This window comes from Micromesistius poutassou (assembly GCF_964030765.1).
Source record: "Micromesistius poutassou genome assembly, chromosome: 24".
Classification (NCBI taxonomy): Eukaryota; Metazoa; Chordata; class Actinopteri; order Gadiformes; family Gadidae; genus Micromesistius; species Micromesistius poutassou.
Genome location: NC_140294.1, coordinates 175,667 through 194,652, shown reverse-complemented (window position 1 = coordinate 194,652; position 18,986 = coordinate 175,667). Strand labels below are relative to the sequence as shown.

At 47.2% G+C, this 18,986-nt stretch overlaps 2 protein-coding genes and 1 long non-coding RNA gene across 8 annotated transcripts; 2 read left to right on the top strand and 1 right to left on the bottom strand.

Moving 5' to 3' along the window:
- The first annotated feature begins 798 nt into the window (after window positions 1-798).
- Window positions 799-7,919, top strand: LOC311369617 (uncharacterized protein). Of its 5 annotated transcripts, none has more exons than XM_084487839.1 (7): window positions 799-840; window positions 1,100-1,373; window positions 1,757-2,083; window positions 2,801-3,139; window positions 4,901-5,179; window positions 5,611-5,712; window positions 6,792-7,919. In XM_084487839.1, the coding sequence occupies exons 2-7, from the start codon at window positions 1,316-1,318 to the stop codon at window positions 6,821-6,823; spliced, it is 1,137 nt and encodes a 378-aa protein (XP_084343965.1). In that variant the 5' UTR covers window positions 799-840; window positions 1,100-1,315; the 3' UTR covers window positions 6,824-7,919. The 5 variants fall into 5 exon arrangements, with proteins under 5 accessions (XP_084343965.1, XP_084343964.1, XP_084343963.1 ...); XM_084487838.1 differs by lacking the exon at window positions 799-840 and adding an exon at window positions 858-997; XM_084487837.1 differs by lacking the exon at window positions 799-840 and adding an exon at window positions 950-968 and having other exon boundaries at window positions 7,231-7,919.
- Window positions 7,920-11,141: 3,222 nt separating this feature from the next.
- On the bottom strand, window positions 11,142-15,793 carry LOC311369630 (uncharacterized protein). Of its 2 annotated transcripts, XM_084487852.1 has the most exons (7): window positions 15,436-15,793; window positions 13,899-14,228; window positions 13,662-13,706; window positions 13,287-13,334; window positions 12,586-12,708; window positions 12,480-12,508; window positions 11,142-11,721 (listed from the first exon to the last, which is right to left on the bottom strand). In XM_084487852.1, the coding sequence occupies exons 1-7, from the start codon at window positions 15,488-15,490 to the stop codon at window positions 11,572-11,574; spliced, it is 780 nt and encodes a 259-aa protein (XP_084343978.1). In that variant the 5' UTR covers window positions 15,491-15,793; the 3' UTR covers window positions 11,142-11,571. The 2 variants fall into 2 exon arrangements, with proteins under 2 accessions (XP_084343978.1, XP_084343979.1); XM_084487853.1 differs by lacking the exon at window positions 13,287-13,334.
- Window positions 15,794-16,619: 826 nt separating this feature from the next.
- Window positions 16,620-18,758, top strand: LOC311369642. The gene is made up of 3 exons (XR_014640169.1): window positions 16,620-16,662; window positions 18,131-18,479; window positions 18,620-18,758. It is a non-coding gene; the product is annotated as an uncharacterized lncRNA (long non-coding RNA).
- The last annotated feature ends 228 nt before the right edge of the window (window positions 18,759-18,986 follow it).

Genomic DNA, 18,986 nt, shown 5'->3' with positions numbered 1-18,986 from the left:
CTACAATATTGTGTATATTTTCAGACGTTCAGACGCTATCAGTCTATATTTTGATAAGCCTAACATGGAACCTGATTTAAAGCAGATTTTATATTATATTCATAATGCAAGCGATCTGGGAAAAGCTATTGATCATGTTGTGATGACTTTAAACTGAGTATTGATTCCTTGTTTTCTGTGGGGAACAACACAGCAGCAGAACATGTTCAGTTATTAAAGATGTGCACACCTGTTTATGATTAGTAATGTAAGGGACTGTTCTTCTATTGTTTGAGTCCTTGTGTTTATTGTGTTCATGTAAGGGACTGTTTTTCTGTTTGGTTAATAAAGCATCATGGTGATAAACAACTCAGTGGATCCATTGAATGTTCTCTGTGTTCAGCAGAGGATCAGTTTACACTTTAAGGTCGGGGGTTCACTCAATAAAAAGCACAACAGAGGCGTCTTCTACATCTCTCAGAAAAAAATAATAATAATTATACATCTTTTTCACTCTGAGCAAGTTTAAATTCTGAAACTTGACTAGAAAACAGAGAAAATGTGATGTGAAAGTGGTTGAAACGTAAATCTGAAAACGAGAATTTGTGAGAGAGAAAGCGCGTCCAGAAACACCAAAAAAAAAGCACAGACCCGTTGATGTATTCTACATGCGGACCACATTCATGCTACTTATTCGAGCTGAATGAGGCGCAATGCCGAACCCTGCCAGCAGAGGTCGCCCTTGAGGCGGTCGAGAAGCAGCGCTGCTGACTGAAGACGTGGAGGAGCTGAGCTCGACCCTCTGGTACAAGGCTCTGCTTCACTTCACAGGGACACACGCCCTGGGAGACGCTCCGACAGGTACCTGGGATGTCTGGTTGAACCGCCCGTCTGGACACTGCCGCCACTTGAAATGAGATGCATCTGAGCTCTGTGTTTCTATGGGTCAGCGGGGGGGGACGCCTCACGCTAGGACGACCATAGGCTCTGTGGGCAATGTAGTTTATACTGCTGCGGGGTGTGTGTGGGTGTGGGTGTTTGAATATATTTTCTATTCATTTTATGTCTGTTTATTGTAAATGTTTTATCTTTATTTCATTTGTATTTCTGTGACGGCTAGATTGACTGTCTGGGAGGAATAAAGTCTAACAGAAGATCACCCTGGTGGACGTCTGGAGTGGACTTCTGTATTCCAGTCCCCTGGACCGTCTGGAGTGGACCTCTGTGTTCCAGTCCCCTGGACCGTCTGGAGTGGACCTTTGTGTTCCAGTCCCCTGGACCGTCTGGAGTAGACCTTTGTGTTCCAGTCCCTCCGTCTCTCCAGCATCACGCCACCATGTCCATCCCCTTCATCCTGATCTGGGCGGCCCACATGTTGTTCTACAGAATACAAGGTACTTGATTTACCCTCTACCCCCCTCTAGTACCCTCTAGTACCCTCTACTACCCTCTAGTACCCTCTAGTACCCTTTAGTACTCTCTAGTACCCTCTACTACCCTCTAGTACCCTCTAGTACTCTCTAGTACCCTCTACTACCCTCTAGTACCCTTTACTACCCTCTAGTACCTTCTAGTACCCTCTACCCTCTACTACCCTCTAGTACCCTCTACTACCCTCTAGTACCCTCTAGTACCCTCTAGTACCCTCTAGTACTCTCTAGTACCCTCTACTACCTCTAGTACCCTTTACTACCCTCTAGTACCTTCTAGTACCCTCTACCCTCTACTACCCTCTAGTACCCTCTACTACCCTCTAGTACCCTCTACCCTGTGTCAGGTGAGGTCACGACCTCGGCCAATGTCAACGCCATCTCCGGACAGCCCTTCACGCTGAGCTGCAACGTTTCCACGGCGACAGGAGAGCGGGTGCGCCAGGTGCGCTGGCTGGACCCGGGCGGCCAGGTGCTGACAGCCTACGAGCCCGGGGACCCGCCCACCGTCTCGGCCGGCCGGCCGGACGTCCGGCTCTCCCCCTGCCTCCCGCACGCCGCCTCGGCCATCACCGTGGCGACCGCTGGCCCCGCCCACCAGGGATGCTACGTCTGCGTGTTCCACGTCTATCCCAGCGGCAGCCAGCAGGGGCGCACCTGCCTCACCCTCACAGGTGACACCTGGACATTAGATATACACCTGGGCATTAGATATGTGTCTTTATAAAACGGGTGGCTTAAATCAAGCGATCTGATTGGTTCCCAACTGTCGTATATTCAGCGTATACACACAGCTATGACGCCCGTTCAGTATACAGAGTTCAATATCACTCCGCGCCTAACTTGAACTGTTGTTCATTTATATATAAAAGCAATAGCATAATTCACTGAAGCCTAAAAACATGTTGATTGATGGAGAGGGTGGAAATGTTGTACAGCAATAGGCACACGGTGAGTCAACTCAATAGTAGGCTAAATTGCCGGCGAACCGAGCTACCTGTCTCTAGCCTAGCCTTCTCTCTGAAGGACGCTACAGTGTGTTGCATAGCAACCGCCACGCACTTTGCAGGCAGCCAGGAGGGACTACTTTTTTGTATTTGTTAAAAAAAAAATGCTTTTCCTTTTCGCTTTTTCAAAATTGAGGGTGTCTGACTTTCATTTCGCCATACTTACGTAACCGTTTTATAAAAGCAATAGATCACTTCAGTCAGTGGTATGTACAGTTAAGGGGGTCGGGGTTCGCCACTTAACTGTGCTATAATGACCGTATACCACAGCCTGTCATGATCTATTGCTTAAACATACTATACATCTTCATGTATAGAATGTCTATGTCTATGTACTACATATCTACGTGTGTGTATGTAAGACGTTATGTCTCGGTTGCCCAGAGACGGTGCTCCTGGAGGGAGGGGGCGTGGCTCTGAGCGGGGGCGTGGCCAGGCTGCGGTGTCGCTACAGCGGGGACCCGGCGGGCGTCAGGCAGGTGCTGTGGAGCAGGAGGGGGCGGGGCGGCGGCGGAGACTCCACCCCCCTGGGGTCGTACTCCGGACCGGGCGGGCCCCGGCTGGGGGAGGCCCTGCGGGGGCGGGGCCTTCTCAGTGGCCCCCCGGGGGAGAGCCAGCTCACCCTGCAGCCTCTGGAGCCTCAGGACGAGGCCTGCTACACCTGCCTGCTCCACACCTTCCCCCAGGGCAGTCAGCGCGGCTCCACCTGCCTGGTGGTGTACGGTAGGAGCCAGGGGCGGAGCCTACTGACACTACTGACGCTACTGACCCCTACTGACCCTACTGACACTACTGACACCCTACTGACACTACTGACCCCTACTGACCCTACTGACACCCTACTGACACTACTGACACCCTACTGACATTACTGACCCTACTGACACCCTACTGACACTACTGACACCCTACTGACCCTACTGACACTACTGACACCCTACTGACCCCTACTGACACTACTGACACTACTGACACCCTACTGACACTACTGACCCCTACTGACACTACTGACACTAGTGACACCCTACTGACCCTACTGACGACCTACTGACGCTACTGACACCCTACTGACCCCTACTGACACCCTACTGACACCCTACTGACACCCTACTGACATTACTGACCCCTACTGACACTTCTGACACTACTGACCCTACTGACACCCTACTGACCCTACTGACACTACTGACACCCTACTGACACCCTACTGACCCTACTGACACTACTGACACTACTGACACCCTACTGAAACTACCGACACCCTACTGACACTACTGACACTACTGACACTACTGACACTACTGACACCCTACTGACCCTACTGACACTACTGACACTACTGACACTACCGACACCCTACTGACACTACTGACACCCTACTGACACTACCGACACCCTACTGACACTACCGACACCCTACTGACACTACTGACACCCTACTGACCCTACTGACCCTACTGACACCCTACTGACCCTACTGACCCTACTGACACTACTGACACCCTACTGACACTACCGACACCCTACTGACACTACCGACACCCTACTGACACTACTGACACCCTACTGACACCCTACTGACACTACTGACACTACTGACACTACTGACACCCTACTGACCCTACTGACACCCTACTGACCCTACTGACCCCTACTGACCCTACTGACACTACCGACACCCTACTGACACTACTGACACCCTACTGACACTACCGACACCCTACTGACACTACTGACACCCTACTGACACTACTGACACTACCGACACCCTACTGACACTACTGACACTACTGACACCCTACTGACCCTACTGACACCCTACTGACCCTACTGACCCCTACTGACCCTACTGACACTACCGACACCCTACTGACACTACTGACACCCTACTGACACTACCGACACCCTACTGACACTACTGACACCCTACTGACACCCTACTGACACTACTGACCCTACTGACACTACTGACACCCTACTGACCCCTACTGACCCTACTGACACCCTACTGACACTACTGACACCCTACTGACACACTACTGACACCCTACTGACACTCTACTGACACTACTGACACCCTACTGACACTACTGACCCTACTGACACCCTACTGACACTACTGACACCCTACTGACACTACTGACACCCTACTGACACCCTACTGACATTACTGACACTACTGACACCCTACTGACACTACTGACACCCTACTGACACTACTGACACCCTACTGACACTACTGACACTACTGACACCCTACTGACACTACTGACACCCTACTGACACTACTGACACTACTGACACCCCCTCTCTCCTCTCTCTCTCCTCTCTCTTCTCTCTCTCCCCAGTCCTCCCTGACCTCTCTTTCTCTCTCTCTCTCTCTCTCTCTCTCTCTCTCTCTCTCTCTCTCTCTCTCTCTCTCCTCCAGTCCTCCCTGACCTCTCTCTCCCCTCTCTCTCCCCTCTCTCTCCCCTCTCTCTCCAGTCCTCCCCGACCCGGAGCTCTCCTCCGTCAGCCGGTCTTCGGGATTGGTCGAGGCTAACTGCACGACGCTCTCGCGCCCCGCCTCCAACATCACCTGGAGCGTTGCCGGGGACAACCAGACACTGGGCCCGCCCACTGTGTCATACGAGCAGCAGGCGGGCGGTACCACGCGGGTGACCAGCAGCCTGCTCGTCCAATCAGAGGTCCTCAAGCAGCTGTCTGTCAAGTGTCTCGTCCACCACCCTGGGCTGGACCAACCCCTCTCTCTGACCCTCAGTGGTGAGATCAGATACCATAGATCTACAGCATAGATCTACAGCATAGATCCCCTCTCTCTGACCCTCAGCGGTGAGATCAGATACCATAGATCTACAGCATAGATCTACAGCATAGATCTACAGCATAGATCTACAGCATAGATCTACAACATAGATCTACAGCATAGATCTACAACATAGATATACGGCATAGATCTACAACATAGATCTACAGCATAGATCCCCTCTCTCTGACCCTCAGCGGTGAGATCAGATACCATAGATCTACAACATAGATCTACAGCATAGATCCCCTCTCTCTGACCCTCAGCGGTGAGATCAGATACCATAGATCTACAACATAGATCTACAGCATAGATCCCCTCTCTCTGACCCTCAGCGGTGAGATAGTGAGATAGAGAGTGTGTGTGTGTGTGTGTGTGTGTGTTGCAGCGGGTCAGGGCGTGGCCGTGGCCGTCGCCGTGGCAGCCGTCTCTCTGGTCCTGCTGCTCCTGCTCTGTGGTTGTCTCTGCAGAATGTTCTTCTGCAAAGGAGGTGAGTGACGCACTGATTATCACCTATAATCAATATGAACACACTGATTATCACCTATAATCAATATGAACACACTGATTATCACCTATAATCAATATGAACACACTGATTATCACCTATAATCAATATGAACACACTGATTATCACCTATAGTCAATATGAACACACTGATTATCACCTATAATCAATATGAACACACTGATTATCACCTATAATCAATATGAACACACTGATTATCACCTATAATCAATATGATAACAGTAAAATCCCCCAGTAGGTGCAGTAGTTGTGTTTCACAGTAAAAGCCCCCAGTAGGTGCAGTAGTGGTGTTTCACAGTAAAAGCCCCCAGTAGGTGCAGTAGTGGTGTTTCACAGTAAAAGCCCCCAGTAGGTGCAGTAGTGGTGTTTCACAGTAAAAGCCCCCAGTAGGTGCAGTAGTTGTGTTTCACAGTAAAAGCCCCCAGTAGGTGCAGTAGTTGTGTTTCACAGTAAAAGCCCCCAGTAGGTGCAGTAGTTGTGTTTCACAGTAAAAGCCCCCAGTAGGTGCAGTAGTTGTGTTTCACAGTAAAAGCCCCCAGTAGGTGCAGTAGTTGTGTTTCACAGTAAAAGCCCCCAGTAGGTGCAGTAGTGGTGTTTCACAGTAAAAGCCCCCAGTAGGTGCAGTAGTGGTGTGTTGGGGAGCTGACAGCAGCTTCAGGGGACACGCTGCGGTCTGCCTTCCTCAAACACAGCCGGGACAACCGGCTTTAAAGTCAACGCCTGCTGCTCTATTATTAGCAACCCATTAGTATTATTATTATTAGTGGTTACTGTTATAGCGGCTACATGCTACATTAGCCACCCAACTACTGTAGTGGTTACTGTTATAGCGGCTACATGCTACATTAGCCACCCAACTACTGTAGTGGTTAGTGGTTGCTGTTATAGCGGCTACATGCTACATTAGCCACCCAACTACCGGAGTGGCTCTCGTGGTAAGAGTTAAACAGAAGCTACATGCTACAGTAGCTACATGCAGATCTACACTCGAACAACTGGGTTTCAAAGGCCCTCTTGACATGGAAAGTGATTGTTTTCAGGGACTTTTTTGTCTGTAGGCCACGGGAAGTGAGGGGAGTCACCACATCCTGTCCAGGACACAAACACGCGGAGGTCATGGGTGGAAAAGCTCCTGGTTCAGTCCAGGGCATGTGGCGCACTTCCAGCTTAAACAACCCTGAGTGTCAACATCCGAACGGTCTTTATCGTGTTCTGGGGACACCTGGTGGTCACTGGGGGTCACTGCAGTGGAAACTAATTACAGTAAAACTCAACATTTAACTGGATCGGATTTGAATTAAAGTCACAATGTGCAACATTTGGACGGGCTTACCTAGGTCAGGGCTCGGTTTGGACTGGTTTGGACCGGTTTAGACCGGGTCTCCCCTCTGCATGTAAAGGTACCGATGTACTCGCTTTCTCTCTCTCATTCTCTCTCTCTCTCTATCTGTCTCTCTCTCTCTCTCTCTCTCTCTCCAGATTGAGTGGGACCAGTGGACTCAGCAGCAGTGGGCGTACTGGTGAGCGGTGGAGATGGAGCGCTGCTGGGAGGACTGGGATGAGGAGAGCTGGGAGGACTGGAATGAGGAGGATGAGGATGACTGGAATGAGGAGCTCCTGGCTGACTGCACTCTGTAGTGAGCTGGGTGAACATTTATAGATGATAGATTATATGTACACAGTGATATAGCTCACCATTTATCATCATTACCTGACCATTATTATGATGATGCTGCTATTCTGCCTGGGTTCTTTCTGAGGGATAATGTATGTAGTAATAATAATAATAATGCATGTAATAGGTCAATGATAAAATTGTAATTGCGTCGATTTAAAAAAGATGAATTGCTTTCTCTCATAAAAAAATGTCTGTTAGCTTCAATGGTTGGAAATGACGTCCATAGCAACGGTCTGTTAGTCATAGCAACCGTCTCCCGTTCAGAAACAACGCAAACGGTTGGTTAGTCATAGCGACCGTCTCCCATTCAGAAATAACCGAGAGCTTACTGCTGTGATTGACCAATCAGTATGGAGTATTCAACTATGCTGTGTAATAAATATCCATATTGCTATAATTTGTATTATTTCTGTCATCATCATCATCACACTATTCGTTGGGACGTCAGAAATGTATGAGCTTGTTTTGTTGCTTCTAATAAAATAATTGATAAATATTTAAGTAGGGTGTTTTTTCAGTTGCGTTATTATGTGGAATTCATTACATTCAAATATGCATAAATGATATCATGTTGTACACAAAACATAATGCAGAGGGGGAGAAGGGACGATAATGGATCCTGTTTTTGAAACTGTCCCTTTAAGACCACGCCCACGTTGTCCCACGATTCAGTTAGCATTCAAACTGCTGGCCAAAGGTTCTTAGTAGGACTGCTGGACCAGAGGTTCTATAACCCAGTAGGACTGCTGGACCAGAGGTTCTATAACCCAGTAGGACTGCTGGATCAGAGGCTCTATAACCCAGTAGGACTGCTGGACCAGAGGTTCTATAACCCAGTAGGACTGCTGGACCAGAGGTTCGGCTGTAACCCAGTAGGACTGCTGGATCAGAGGTTCTATAACCCAGTAGGACTGCTGGACCAGAGGTTTGGCTGTAACCAGTAGGATTACTGGTTCCCGGATTAACACAGGTAGTGTGAGGCCTGGTTCCCAGAGCAGGAGCAAAACGATATCTTCAGTGTGAGGAGTCAGATCTGCTTTTAGGAAGTTCACGGGGACGCGGGGAGGAAGAAGCTCAAAAACTAAAGGTGATACCACTGTCTGACAACACGGTGAAAGGAAGGATTGATGCAACCGCTGATGACCAAGAGAGCATGCTGACAGAAAAACTTTGAAATTCCCCAGCTTACGCTCTTCAAATGGATGTGAGCACAGAAGGAAAAAAATGCCCACGCTTTGACATTTGTTCGTTACGTGCAAGAGAATGCAATTCACAAGGTTAATTTGCATTGCCTCCCTCTTCCCTGGACATGAGACTGCCCAAGCAATGTGCGATGTCCTTCACGATTATATGGAGAAAAACAGAATTCCCTGGCAGCGAATGGTGGGATTTTGGACAGACGGAGCTCCCGTCTATGGCAGGACGGCAAAATGGTTTGCATACACCTATCACCCAGTTGGCCCTATCTGCAATATGGAATCATTGCATGATTCACCGTGAACAACTGGCATCTAAAGACATACTGCAGGTTGTATCCATGGTGAGTTGCATCAAGCCACATCCTCTGCGCACACTTCCGTTTGCAAACACTGTGCGCCGACATGGGCTCTGAATATGAAAACTTACTATTTCACACAAAGGCACGGTGGTTGTTGTCTGAGAAACTAACTGTTGGCGTTTTCCGTGGATGTGGAAAAAAAATGATTTTTGGAAGAAAAAAAAAATTCTCTGGGGTCGCCGGAAATTTTTGATGTCAAAACGGGGTCACAGCCCAAAAAAGGTTGGGAACCACTGGCCGTGAATTAAAGTGCTAGGTTAGAGATGGTTAGTTCAGGTTAGAGATGGTTAGTTTAGGTGTTAGGTTAGAGATGGTTAGTTTAGGTGTTAGTTAGAGGTGACCCCCCCCCCCCCCCCCTGCAAACAACCAGCGCGGTTGTTTTCGGGGGGGCGGGGGGGGTTGTACGTCGGCTGGGGGGGAACTGTGCCGCCTCCGATGCGAAAAAAATCGGAGTGTAATTCGCATTGAGAAATAACGGTGGACCTGTTCGTAATTCATTTATATATATTTTGAAAATTGTAATGTAGTAATTATCAACCTTAATTTTGGGGGGCCCCCCAGGTACTTGGGGCCCTACGCGCTCTGCGTACTCTGCGTATGGGGAGCGGCGGCACTAAGTTTAGGTGTAAATTAGAGGTGGTTAGTTTAGGTTAGATGTGGTTAGTTTAGGTGTTTATTAGAGGTGGTTAGTTTAGATTAGAAGTGATTTGTTTAGATTAGAGGTGGTTAGTGTAGGTCTGTCTGGTGAAGACGGAGCTGTTGCACGCATGCAGACGCTTACACGGTCCAGGTAGGTATCACACAGGATGTGGTGTGGGTGGAACAGGAAACCACATGCACGCACGTGCGTCACTAACCAATCGGTTCAGAAATAACAGCTTTTTCGCACCGTAGCGTCTTCTACCGCTCATCCATCGAGAGCCTGCTGCCGTACTGCATTAGAACATGGTACGGCAGCTGCACCACCGCAGACAGGGAGAGGCTCCAGAGGGCGGCTGAGGCAGCACAAAAGAGCATCGGCTGCTCTCTCTCCTCCCTGACGAATGTTTACACCTCCCGCTGCCTCAGCAGGGCAAAAGATATAATCAAGGACAGCTCCCACCCTGGGTCTGACCTGTTTGACCTGCTTGCCCTAAGGACGGCGCTACAGGTGCATCATGGCAAGGACTAACAGACTCAAGAACAGTTTCTTTCCAAGAGCCATTACCACCCTGAACTCACACGTGCACTGACCTCATAACCGTGCAATATCTGTATACTGTGCAATATCATTACTCTCTTTTTCTATTCCGTCATAATGTGTATTTTCAATGTGCAATAACCCAACAGTATTACTATTTATTCTTGATCATCTAATCATGGATATGTATATCATGCTGCGGAACTATGCACCTTACCTTATTTATGCACTATTTATTGTGTATTTAGTGTATTGCATATTGTGTATTTATATTTGTTCTATGCACTGAGAGGGAGATGCTTTTAATGTCATTGTACTTGTATAGTGACAAATAAAGGCATTCTATTCTATTCTATACGACGAGCCGTGTCGCGGAGGATGTGCCCCGCGCCGGGCAGTGAGGGGACCCGGACAACGACATTGGATTAAATACATTGAGGATCATAGGATTGTAAAGCTCCAGAAACAGTCATGGAATGGCCTAGATGACTGTACCTGATCATATGAGACATGCTCCCGGGTTTGAATCAAAAGAGCAGAGGTTTTAGGTTCACTGGCTCTTCTAATCAATCATTTGTACTTTTCTTCTATCTCGTTAATCAGTTCTTTAGTCTTCCTAATAATGTCCCCGGTTCATTTCACCGTAATGACCACTGTGTATTATCACATATATAATAACATCATACCATACATCATACCATTCGGTATTAAACACACGCTTACAAAGATGCTGAACCATACATCAAAATCATTTTAGATATATTCATCATTTATATATCATAATACATTCATATTAATAACATACACGTATGTTAAAAAATATAATTACATATATGTACAGTATTAATTAACATATTGTCATCATTCACATACAGTATATGGTATTAATTTACATTTGTAATTATTGTAATTATTCGTAATTATTTAAGTATATAATCATAATGTATCATATTAATATACAATAGTTTACAAGTATAGCTTGAATGTATATATTTTTATAATTTACATATACAATAATTTACATGTACAGTGTGAATGTTGATATATAATAATAATTTACATATACCTGCAAATGATGCATGTTAATTCTAATTATATATGTACACTTTAATCAAGTAAATTACATTATGAGTATTCATTAACATTAGTATACGTTCATTGACATATGTAATCATCTTTTACATGTCATACATACTACTGAAATATATATACATTTATCCTATATGTAAGCAATAGATCACGACAGGCTGTGGTATGTTCTCATTATACCACAGTTAAGGGGCGTTGAACCCTGTGCTAGCTCTAGCGCTACGCTAGTTGGATGGCTGCGTACTCGGTGTCCCGCACGCTATCTCCACGGCGCACCTTGGGAGCCACCGGCATCGCGTTATGATTCAGGGCCGCTTACCAAATAGACTGGTCCTCCTCCTTCTCCTCCTCCTCCTCTTCCTCCCCTCTGTTGCCATAGCGACGGCCGAGGGGCGTGTCACTGGGAGGGGCTTGTCCAGGGTTAGAGAGCGCCGATGCATGCTGAGTCATCGGCATCACTGTGTTCTGTCAACAATCACATGACACGCTGTCCTGATCACATGACACACTGTCCTCTATCACATGACACGCTGTCCTGATCACATGACACGCTGTCCTAATCACATGACACGCTGTCCTAATCACATGACACGCTGTAGTGATCACATGACCAGCTGTCCTGATCACATGACACGCTGTCCTCTATCACAGCTACAGTCTGTCCTCTATCACAGCTACAGTCTGTCCTCTATCACAGTCTGTCCTTTATCACAGCTACAGTCTGTCCTTTATCACTGTCTGTCCTCTATCACAGCTACAGTCTGTCCTCTATCACAGCTACAGTCTGTCCTCTATCACAGCTACAGTCTGTCCTTTATCACAGTCTGTCCTTTATCACAGCTACAGTCTGTCCTCTATCACAGCTACAGTCTGTCCTTTATCACTGTCTGTCCTTTATCACAGCTACAGTCTGTCCTTTATCACAGTCTGTCCTTTATCACAGCTACAGTCTGTCTTTTATCACAGCTACAGTCTGTCCTCTATCACAGCTACAGTCTGTCCTCTATCACAGCCACAGTCTGTCCTCTATCACAGCCACAGTCTGTCCTCTATCACAGCTACAGTCTGTCCTCTATCACAGCTACAGTCTGTCCATCACAGCTACAGTCTGTTCATCACAGCTACAGTCTGTCCTCTATCACAGCTACAGTCTGTCCATCACAGCTACAGTCCTTTGTCGTGGATCATCCATCCCTCTTGTGACAGATGCTCTCCGCTCTTACCTTATACTCCACCGTAGTTCCGGGGCGTCCTGCATAAAGAACAGAGCGTGGTCAGTTTAACGTTGAGCCTGACGTCGACACAGCACAGAGTGGAGAGCAGTCTGACCTGGGCAGTGCTGCAGGGACACCACCGACAGAGAGACCACCACCACCACACACAGGAGGACCCCCCCCGAGGCCCACAGGTAGGGCCACAGCTGGTCCAGACCCGAGAGCTCTGCACGCCGCTCTGGAAACAGTCAACGAGATGATACCGTAATCAATCACATGGCACCGTAATCAATCACATGGCACCGTAATCAATGAGATGATACCGTAATCAATGGCATGATACCGTAATCAATAACAATTGTACTAACAATTGTACTGTAGTCAATGAGATTGTACTGTAGTAAATGTTGTTGTATGGTAGTAGATGATGTTGTACTGTAGTAGATGATGTTGTACTGTAGTAGATGTTGTTTTACTGTAGTAGATGTTGTACTGTAGTAGATGTTGTACTGTAGTAGATGTTGTACTGTAGTAGATTTTGTTGTACTGTAGTAGATGATGTTGTACTGTAGTAGATGATGTTGTACTGTAGTAGATGTTGTACTGTAGTAGATGATGTTGTACTGTAGTAGATGATGTTGTACTGTAGTAGATGTTGTACTGTAGTAGATGATGTTGTACTGTAGTAGATGATGTTGTACTGTAGTAGATGATGTACTGTAGTAGATGATGTTGTACTGTAGTAGATGTATTATTATAGTAGTTATTATATATATATTATAGTAGGAGTAGTAGGATACAAGCCCTTCAACGTACGGTCGTTTTCCTTTTTCTCGTCTTCAGAAACAGAAACCTCTGCGCTTCCTGCAGAACACGAACATTAAAGATCTACAAATGAAGAAGTGTATAAATGTGTGTGTGTGTGTGTGTGTGTGTGTGTGTGTATGTGTGTGTGTGTCTGAACTTGTGACACACTTGTGACTTGTGATGTTGATGAAATGGTAGATGTTGTACTGTAGTTAATGCTGTTTTACTCTATCAGATGTTGTACTGTAGTAGATGTTGTTTTACTGTAGTATATGTTGTACTGTAGTAGATGTTGTACTGTGGTATATGTTGTACTGTAGTCAATGCACTGCAGTATTATATATATTATAGTAGGAGTAGTAGGACACAAGCCCTTCAACGTACGGTCGTTTTCCTTTTTCTCGTCTTCAACAGAAACCTCTGCACTTCCTGTAGAACACGAACATTAAAGATCTATAAATGAAGAAGTGTGTATAAATCTGTGTGTGTGTGTGTGTGTGTGTGTGTGTGTGTGTGTGCGTGCGTGCGTGCGTGCGTGCGTGCATGCGTGCGTGCGTCCATACGTGCGTGCATCCGTGTGTGTGTGTGTGTGTGTGTGTGTGTGTGTGTGTGTGTCTGAACCTGTGACAGTGATGTTGATGTAATGGCCTTTGGTGAAGTTGGTTTCACATCTGTATTCCCCAGAGTGGTGGAGGAACAGAGAAGGGAAGGTGAGGTAGGAGACACCTTTGTAGAAACCGGAGCCCTGCGACAGGCCCTCCCACCTGCTCTCCGAGCTGGACAGCCTGTCCGACCGTTTCCAGCCGTTTCTATGTTTGACCCACCAGACCAAGGGCGGTGGCTCTGAACAGAAGCTGACGGGACACGGGACCTCCAGCCTCTGTCCGAGCTGAGCCACCTTCACCTGGTTGCTGCGCACTGTAATCTCTTCCGAACAGTCTTTGCTCGCACCTGCATGGAGAAACAGAGGCGGGATATGAAAGGACCTCTGTGTGGGTTTAGTCTCACAGATGGAAGACAAGCTCGCATCCGTCTGATCCACGTGGTTCACTTGCCTTTGCTTCTTATTTATTTGGAGCAATCATGTTACTGAAGGTGGAGATCTGTTGGCACAGAGTAGGACTGCTGGACCAGAGGTTCTATAACCAGTAGGACTGCTGGACCAGAGGTTCTATGACACAGTATGACTGCTGGACCAGAGGTTCTATAACCAGTAGGACTGCTAGACCAGTGGTTATACAACCCAGTAGGACTGCTGGACCAGAGGTTATATAACCCAATAGGACTGCTGGACCAGAGGTTCTATAACCCAGTAGGACTGCTGGACCAGAGGTTCTGTAACACAGTAGAACTGCTGGACCAGAGGTTCTGCTGTAACACAGTAGGACTGCTGGACCAGAGGTTCTGCTGTAACCCAGTAGGACTGCTGGACCAGAGGTTCTGCTGTAACATAGTACTGTATATGACGATCACACGCGACGAAGATATTACTATATTGTGTATAAAAAATATTTGATTACAAAAGTAATACATGCACAGTATGTATACATAATAAATAACAATTGATATAACACAAATGGTGTCTACTGTGAATTTCATGGTTGCACCATTTCACAGATTCATATATTAAATGTTCATAACAAAACAACCGGAAACGCAATGCATGACAGAGGAATAACAGCATGAAACTAAAACACTGAAATGAATTCTAACTGAAACAAATAAACTGATATTAATTCAACCAAACTGGATTCAACTACGCAACTGAAAGAATTCAACTGAATCTAATTCAACTAAAATAATTAAACCAAATGAATTAAACTGAACAGAATTAATATGAAATTCATATGAATTCATCAGGACCGAAATCAACTGGACAGAATGGAGCTGATAGAATGAGCCTAAATGTGATTCCACTAAAAGAACGAAACCAAGAAGGACCAGCGGAGGGCAGAACCAGCAGAGAGCAGAACCAGCGGAGAGCAGAACCAGCGGAGATCAGAACCAGCGGAGAGCAGAACCAGCTGAGAGCAGAACCAGCGGAGAGCAGAACCAGTGGAGAGCAGAACCAGTGGAGAGCAAAACCAGTGGAGAGCAGAACCAGCGGAGAGCAGAACCAGCGGAGAGCAGAACCAGAGTGTGTGGAGGATCAACCTACCGCTGTTGGAAGAACAGAGAAGGAGCAGGGAGAGCAGCCATGTGCTGGACCTCATGGTGGCTCCTGAGACCAGACCCCCCAGACCAGACCCTCTCCTGAGACCAGACCCCCTCAGACCAGACCCCCCAGACCAGACCCTCTCCTGAGACCAGATCCCCCAGACCAGACCCTCTCCTGAGACCAGACCCCCCAGACCAGACCCTCTCCTGAGACCAGACCCTCTCAGACCAGACCACCCAGACCAGACCACCCAGACCAGACCCCCTCAGACACAGACCCCCTCAGACTAGACACTCACAGCTTGCTCCTCACAGAGAGAAAACCTCTTCACCTTCCTCCTACTCTCTTGCTGTCCCACTCTCTCGCTGTCTCTCTCTCTCTCTCTCTCTCTGTCTCTCTCTCTCTCTCTCTGTGTCTCTGTGTCTCTCTCTCAATTTCAATTAAATTTGATTTGTTCAGCCCTTAATGTCTCTCTCTCTCTCTCTCTCTCTCTCTCTCTCTCACACACACACACACACACACACACACACACACACACACACACACTTTCTTGGTTCCTCAAGTACTTCCCCTTCCAACAGTTTGGTGTGTCTATGTGTGTGTGTGTGTGTGTGTGTGTGTGTGTGTGTGTGTGTGTGTGTGTGTGTGTGTGTGTGTGTGTGTGTGTGTGTGTGTGTGTGTGCGTCTGTCTGTCTGTCTGTCTGTGTGTGTGTGTGTGTGTGTGTGTGTGTGTGTGTGTGTGTGTGTGTGTGTGTGTGTGTGTGTGTGTGTGTCACACACCTTGTTTAGTATTAATTGTTTAATTGATTGCTATTATTAACATGGTTATAGATATTCCCCCTGCCCCTCCCACAGCTCTCAGTGGGAGGGGCAGGGGGTGAGCGTCACCAGCGTGTCTGCGTCACCAGCGTGTCTGCGTCACCGTGGGGACACTGCTGCACGGGAAATGACGGAACCGTATGCTATGCCCATTTATTTTTCCTTTTCGTTAAACGTGTTTGTGCAATTAATTATATGTCTGCATAACGTTTAAAAAGATAAAATTATAAAATTATATATATATACACTAAATATAAAATTGTATATATATTTATTTTCCTCTTTTTTTTATAACCGCGCCACACAAGGCTTGTCGCATACATATGACGTAACACCACGCCCCGCCCTCCCCAACGAGAGGAAAATGGCGGAATACCTGGCGTCCGTTTTCGGGACAGAGAAAGACAAGTAAGTTGTATTTTAGTGTTTTAATGTGGCTGTGGGGCTCCGCTGCAGCCCGCCCGGTGCCCGGCCACCGGCCGCCCCGCAGCAGCGCTGCACGGGACACCCAGCGCAGCCCCGATTATACGCGTGCATATGTTAACACAAACGCACATATTTTATGTCATATATCATATATGAACACACACACGCAGGGACTACACACATGTACAGTATATATAAACACACACATTATGTTTTGGTGATTTAAATGAATGAACTCAACTATAATCCAAATGCTGCGTTTTGTTGGGCTTCTGAAAGTTGATCTTGATCAATCCTGAAAGGAAGAGACTTTTAAGATCTTCCATGAGGTTAACAAAGCAGGTTTTACAAAGACTATATTTCTAATTTCAAATGCAAATTTAATATTTTAAATATTAATTGATGGTAAATCTAAACATGTTTATACTACAATATTGTGTATATTTTCAGACGTTCAGACGCTATCAGTCTATATTTTGATAAGCCTAACATGGAACCTGATTTAAAGCAGATTTAATATTATATTCATAATGCAAGCGATCTGGGAAAAGCTATCATGTTGTGATGACTTTAAACTGAGTATTGATTCCTTGTGTTCTGTGGGGAACAACACAGCAGCAGAACATGTTCAGTTATTAAAGATGTGCACACCTGTTTATGATTAGTAATGTAAGGGACTGTTCTTCTATTGTTTGAGTCCTTGTGTTTATTGTGTTCATGTAAGGGACTGTTTTTCTGTTTGGTTAATAAAGCATCATGGTGATAAACAACTCAGTGGATCCATTGAATGTTCTCTGTGTTCAGCAGAGGATCAGTTTACACTTTAAGGTCGGGGGTTCACTCAATAAAAAGCACAACAGAGGCGTCTTCTACATCTCTCAGAAAAAAATAATAATAATTATACATCTTTTTCACTCTGAGCAAGTTTAAATTCTGAAACTTGACTAGAAAACAGAGAAAATGTGATGTGAAAGTGGTTGAAACGTAAATCTGAAAACGAGAATTTGTGAGAGAGAAAGCGCGTCCAGAAACACCAAAAAAAAAATGCCGAACCCTGCCAGCAGAGGTCGCCCTTGAGGCGGTCGAGAAGCAGCGCTGCTGACTGAAGACGTGGAGGAGCTGAGCTCGACCCTCTGGTACAAGGCTCTGCTTCACTTCACAGGGACACACGCCCTGGGAGACGCTCCGACAGGTACCTGGGATGTCTGGTTGAACCGCCCGTCTGGACACTGCCGCCACTTGAAATGAGATGCATCTGAGCTCTGTGTTTCTATGGGTCAGCGGGGGGGACGCCTCACGCTAGGACGACCATAGGCTCTGTGGGCAATGTAGTTTATACTGCTGCGGGGTGTGTGTGGGTGTGGGTGTTTGAATATATTTTCTATTCATTTAATGTATGCTAATTGTAAATGTTTTATCTTTATTTCATTTGTATTTCTGTGATGGCTAGATTGACTGTCTGGGAGGAACAAAGTCTAACAGAGGATCACCCTGGTGGACGTCTGGAGTGGAAATCTGTGTTCCAGTCCCCTGGACTGTCTGGAGTAGACCTCTGTGTTCCAGTCCCCTGGACTGTCTGGAGTAGACCTCTGTGTTCCAGTCCCCTGGACCGTCTGGAGTGGACCTTTGTGTTCCACTCCCCTGGACCGTCTGGAGTAGACCTTTGTGTTCCAGTCCCCTGGTGGACGTCTGGAGTGGACCTCTGTGTTCCAGTCCCTCCGTCTCTCCAGCATCACGCCACCATGTCCATCCCCTTCATCCTGATCTGGGCGGCCCACATGTTGTCTACAGAATACAAGGTACTTGATTTACCCTCTACCCCCCTCTAGTACCCTCTAGTACCCTCTAGTACTCTCTAGTACCCTCTACCCCCCTCTAGTACCTTCTAGTACCCTCTAGTACCCTCTACTACCCTCTAGTACCCTCTACCCTGTGTCAGGTGAGGTCACGACCTCGGCCAATGTCAACGCCATCTCCGGACAGCCCTTCACGCTGAGCTGCAACGTTTCCACGGCGACAGGAGAGCGGGTGCACCAGGTGCGCTGGCTGGACCCGGGCGGCCAGGTGCTGACGGCCTACGAGCCCGGGGACCCGCCCACCGTCTCGGCCGGCCGGCCAGACGTCCGGCTCTCCGCACGCCGCCTCGGCCATCACCGTGGCGACCGCTGGCCCCGCCCACCAGGGATGCTACGTCTGCGTGTTCCACGTCTATCCCAGCGGCAGCCAGCAGGGGCGCACCTGCCTCACCCTCACAGGTGACACCTGGACATTAGATATACACCTGGGCATTAGATATGTGTCTTTAT

Bases quoted from the DNA above. Each gene is read 5' to 3' on its own strand.
- LOC311369617 (XM_084487839.1), top strand. From the start codon at position 1,316: ATGTCCATCCCCTTCATCCTGATCTGGGCGGCCCACATGTTGTTCTAC. The intron at 3,140-4,900 runs GTAGGAGCCAGG...CTCTCTCTCCAG, and splicing joins CACCTGCCTGGTGGTGTACG to TCCTCCCCGACCCGGAGCTC. The intron at 5,713-6,791 runs GTGAGTGACGCA...GATTGTTTTCAG, and splicing joins AATGTTCTTCTGCAAAGGAG to GGACTTTTTTGTCTGTAGGC.
- LOC311369630 (XM_084487852.1), bottom strand. From the start codon at position 15,490: ATGAGGTCCAGCACATGGCTGCTCTCCCTGCTCCTTCTCTGTTCTTCC. The intron at 13,335-13,661 runs GTACGTTGAAGG...CGTGTTCTGCAG, and splicing joins CGAGAAAAAGGAAAACGACC to GAAGCGCAGAGGTTTCTGTT. The intron at 12,709-13,286 runs GTACGTTGAAGG...GACTGTTTCCAG, and splicing joins CGAGAAAAAGGAAAACGACC to AGCGGCGTGCAGAGCTCTCG.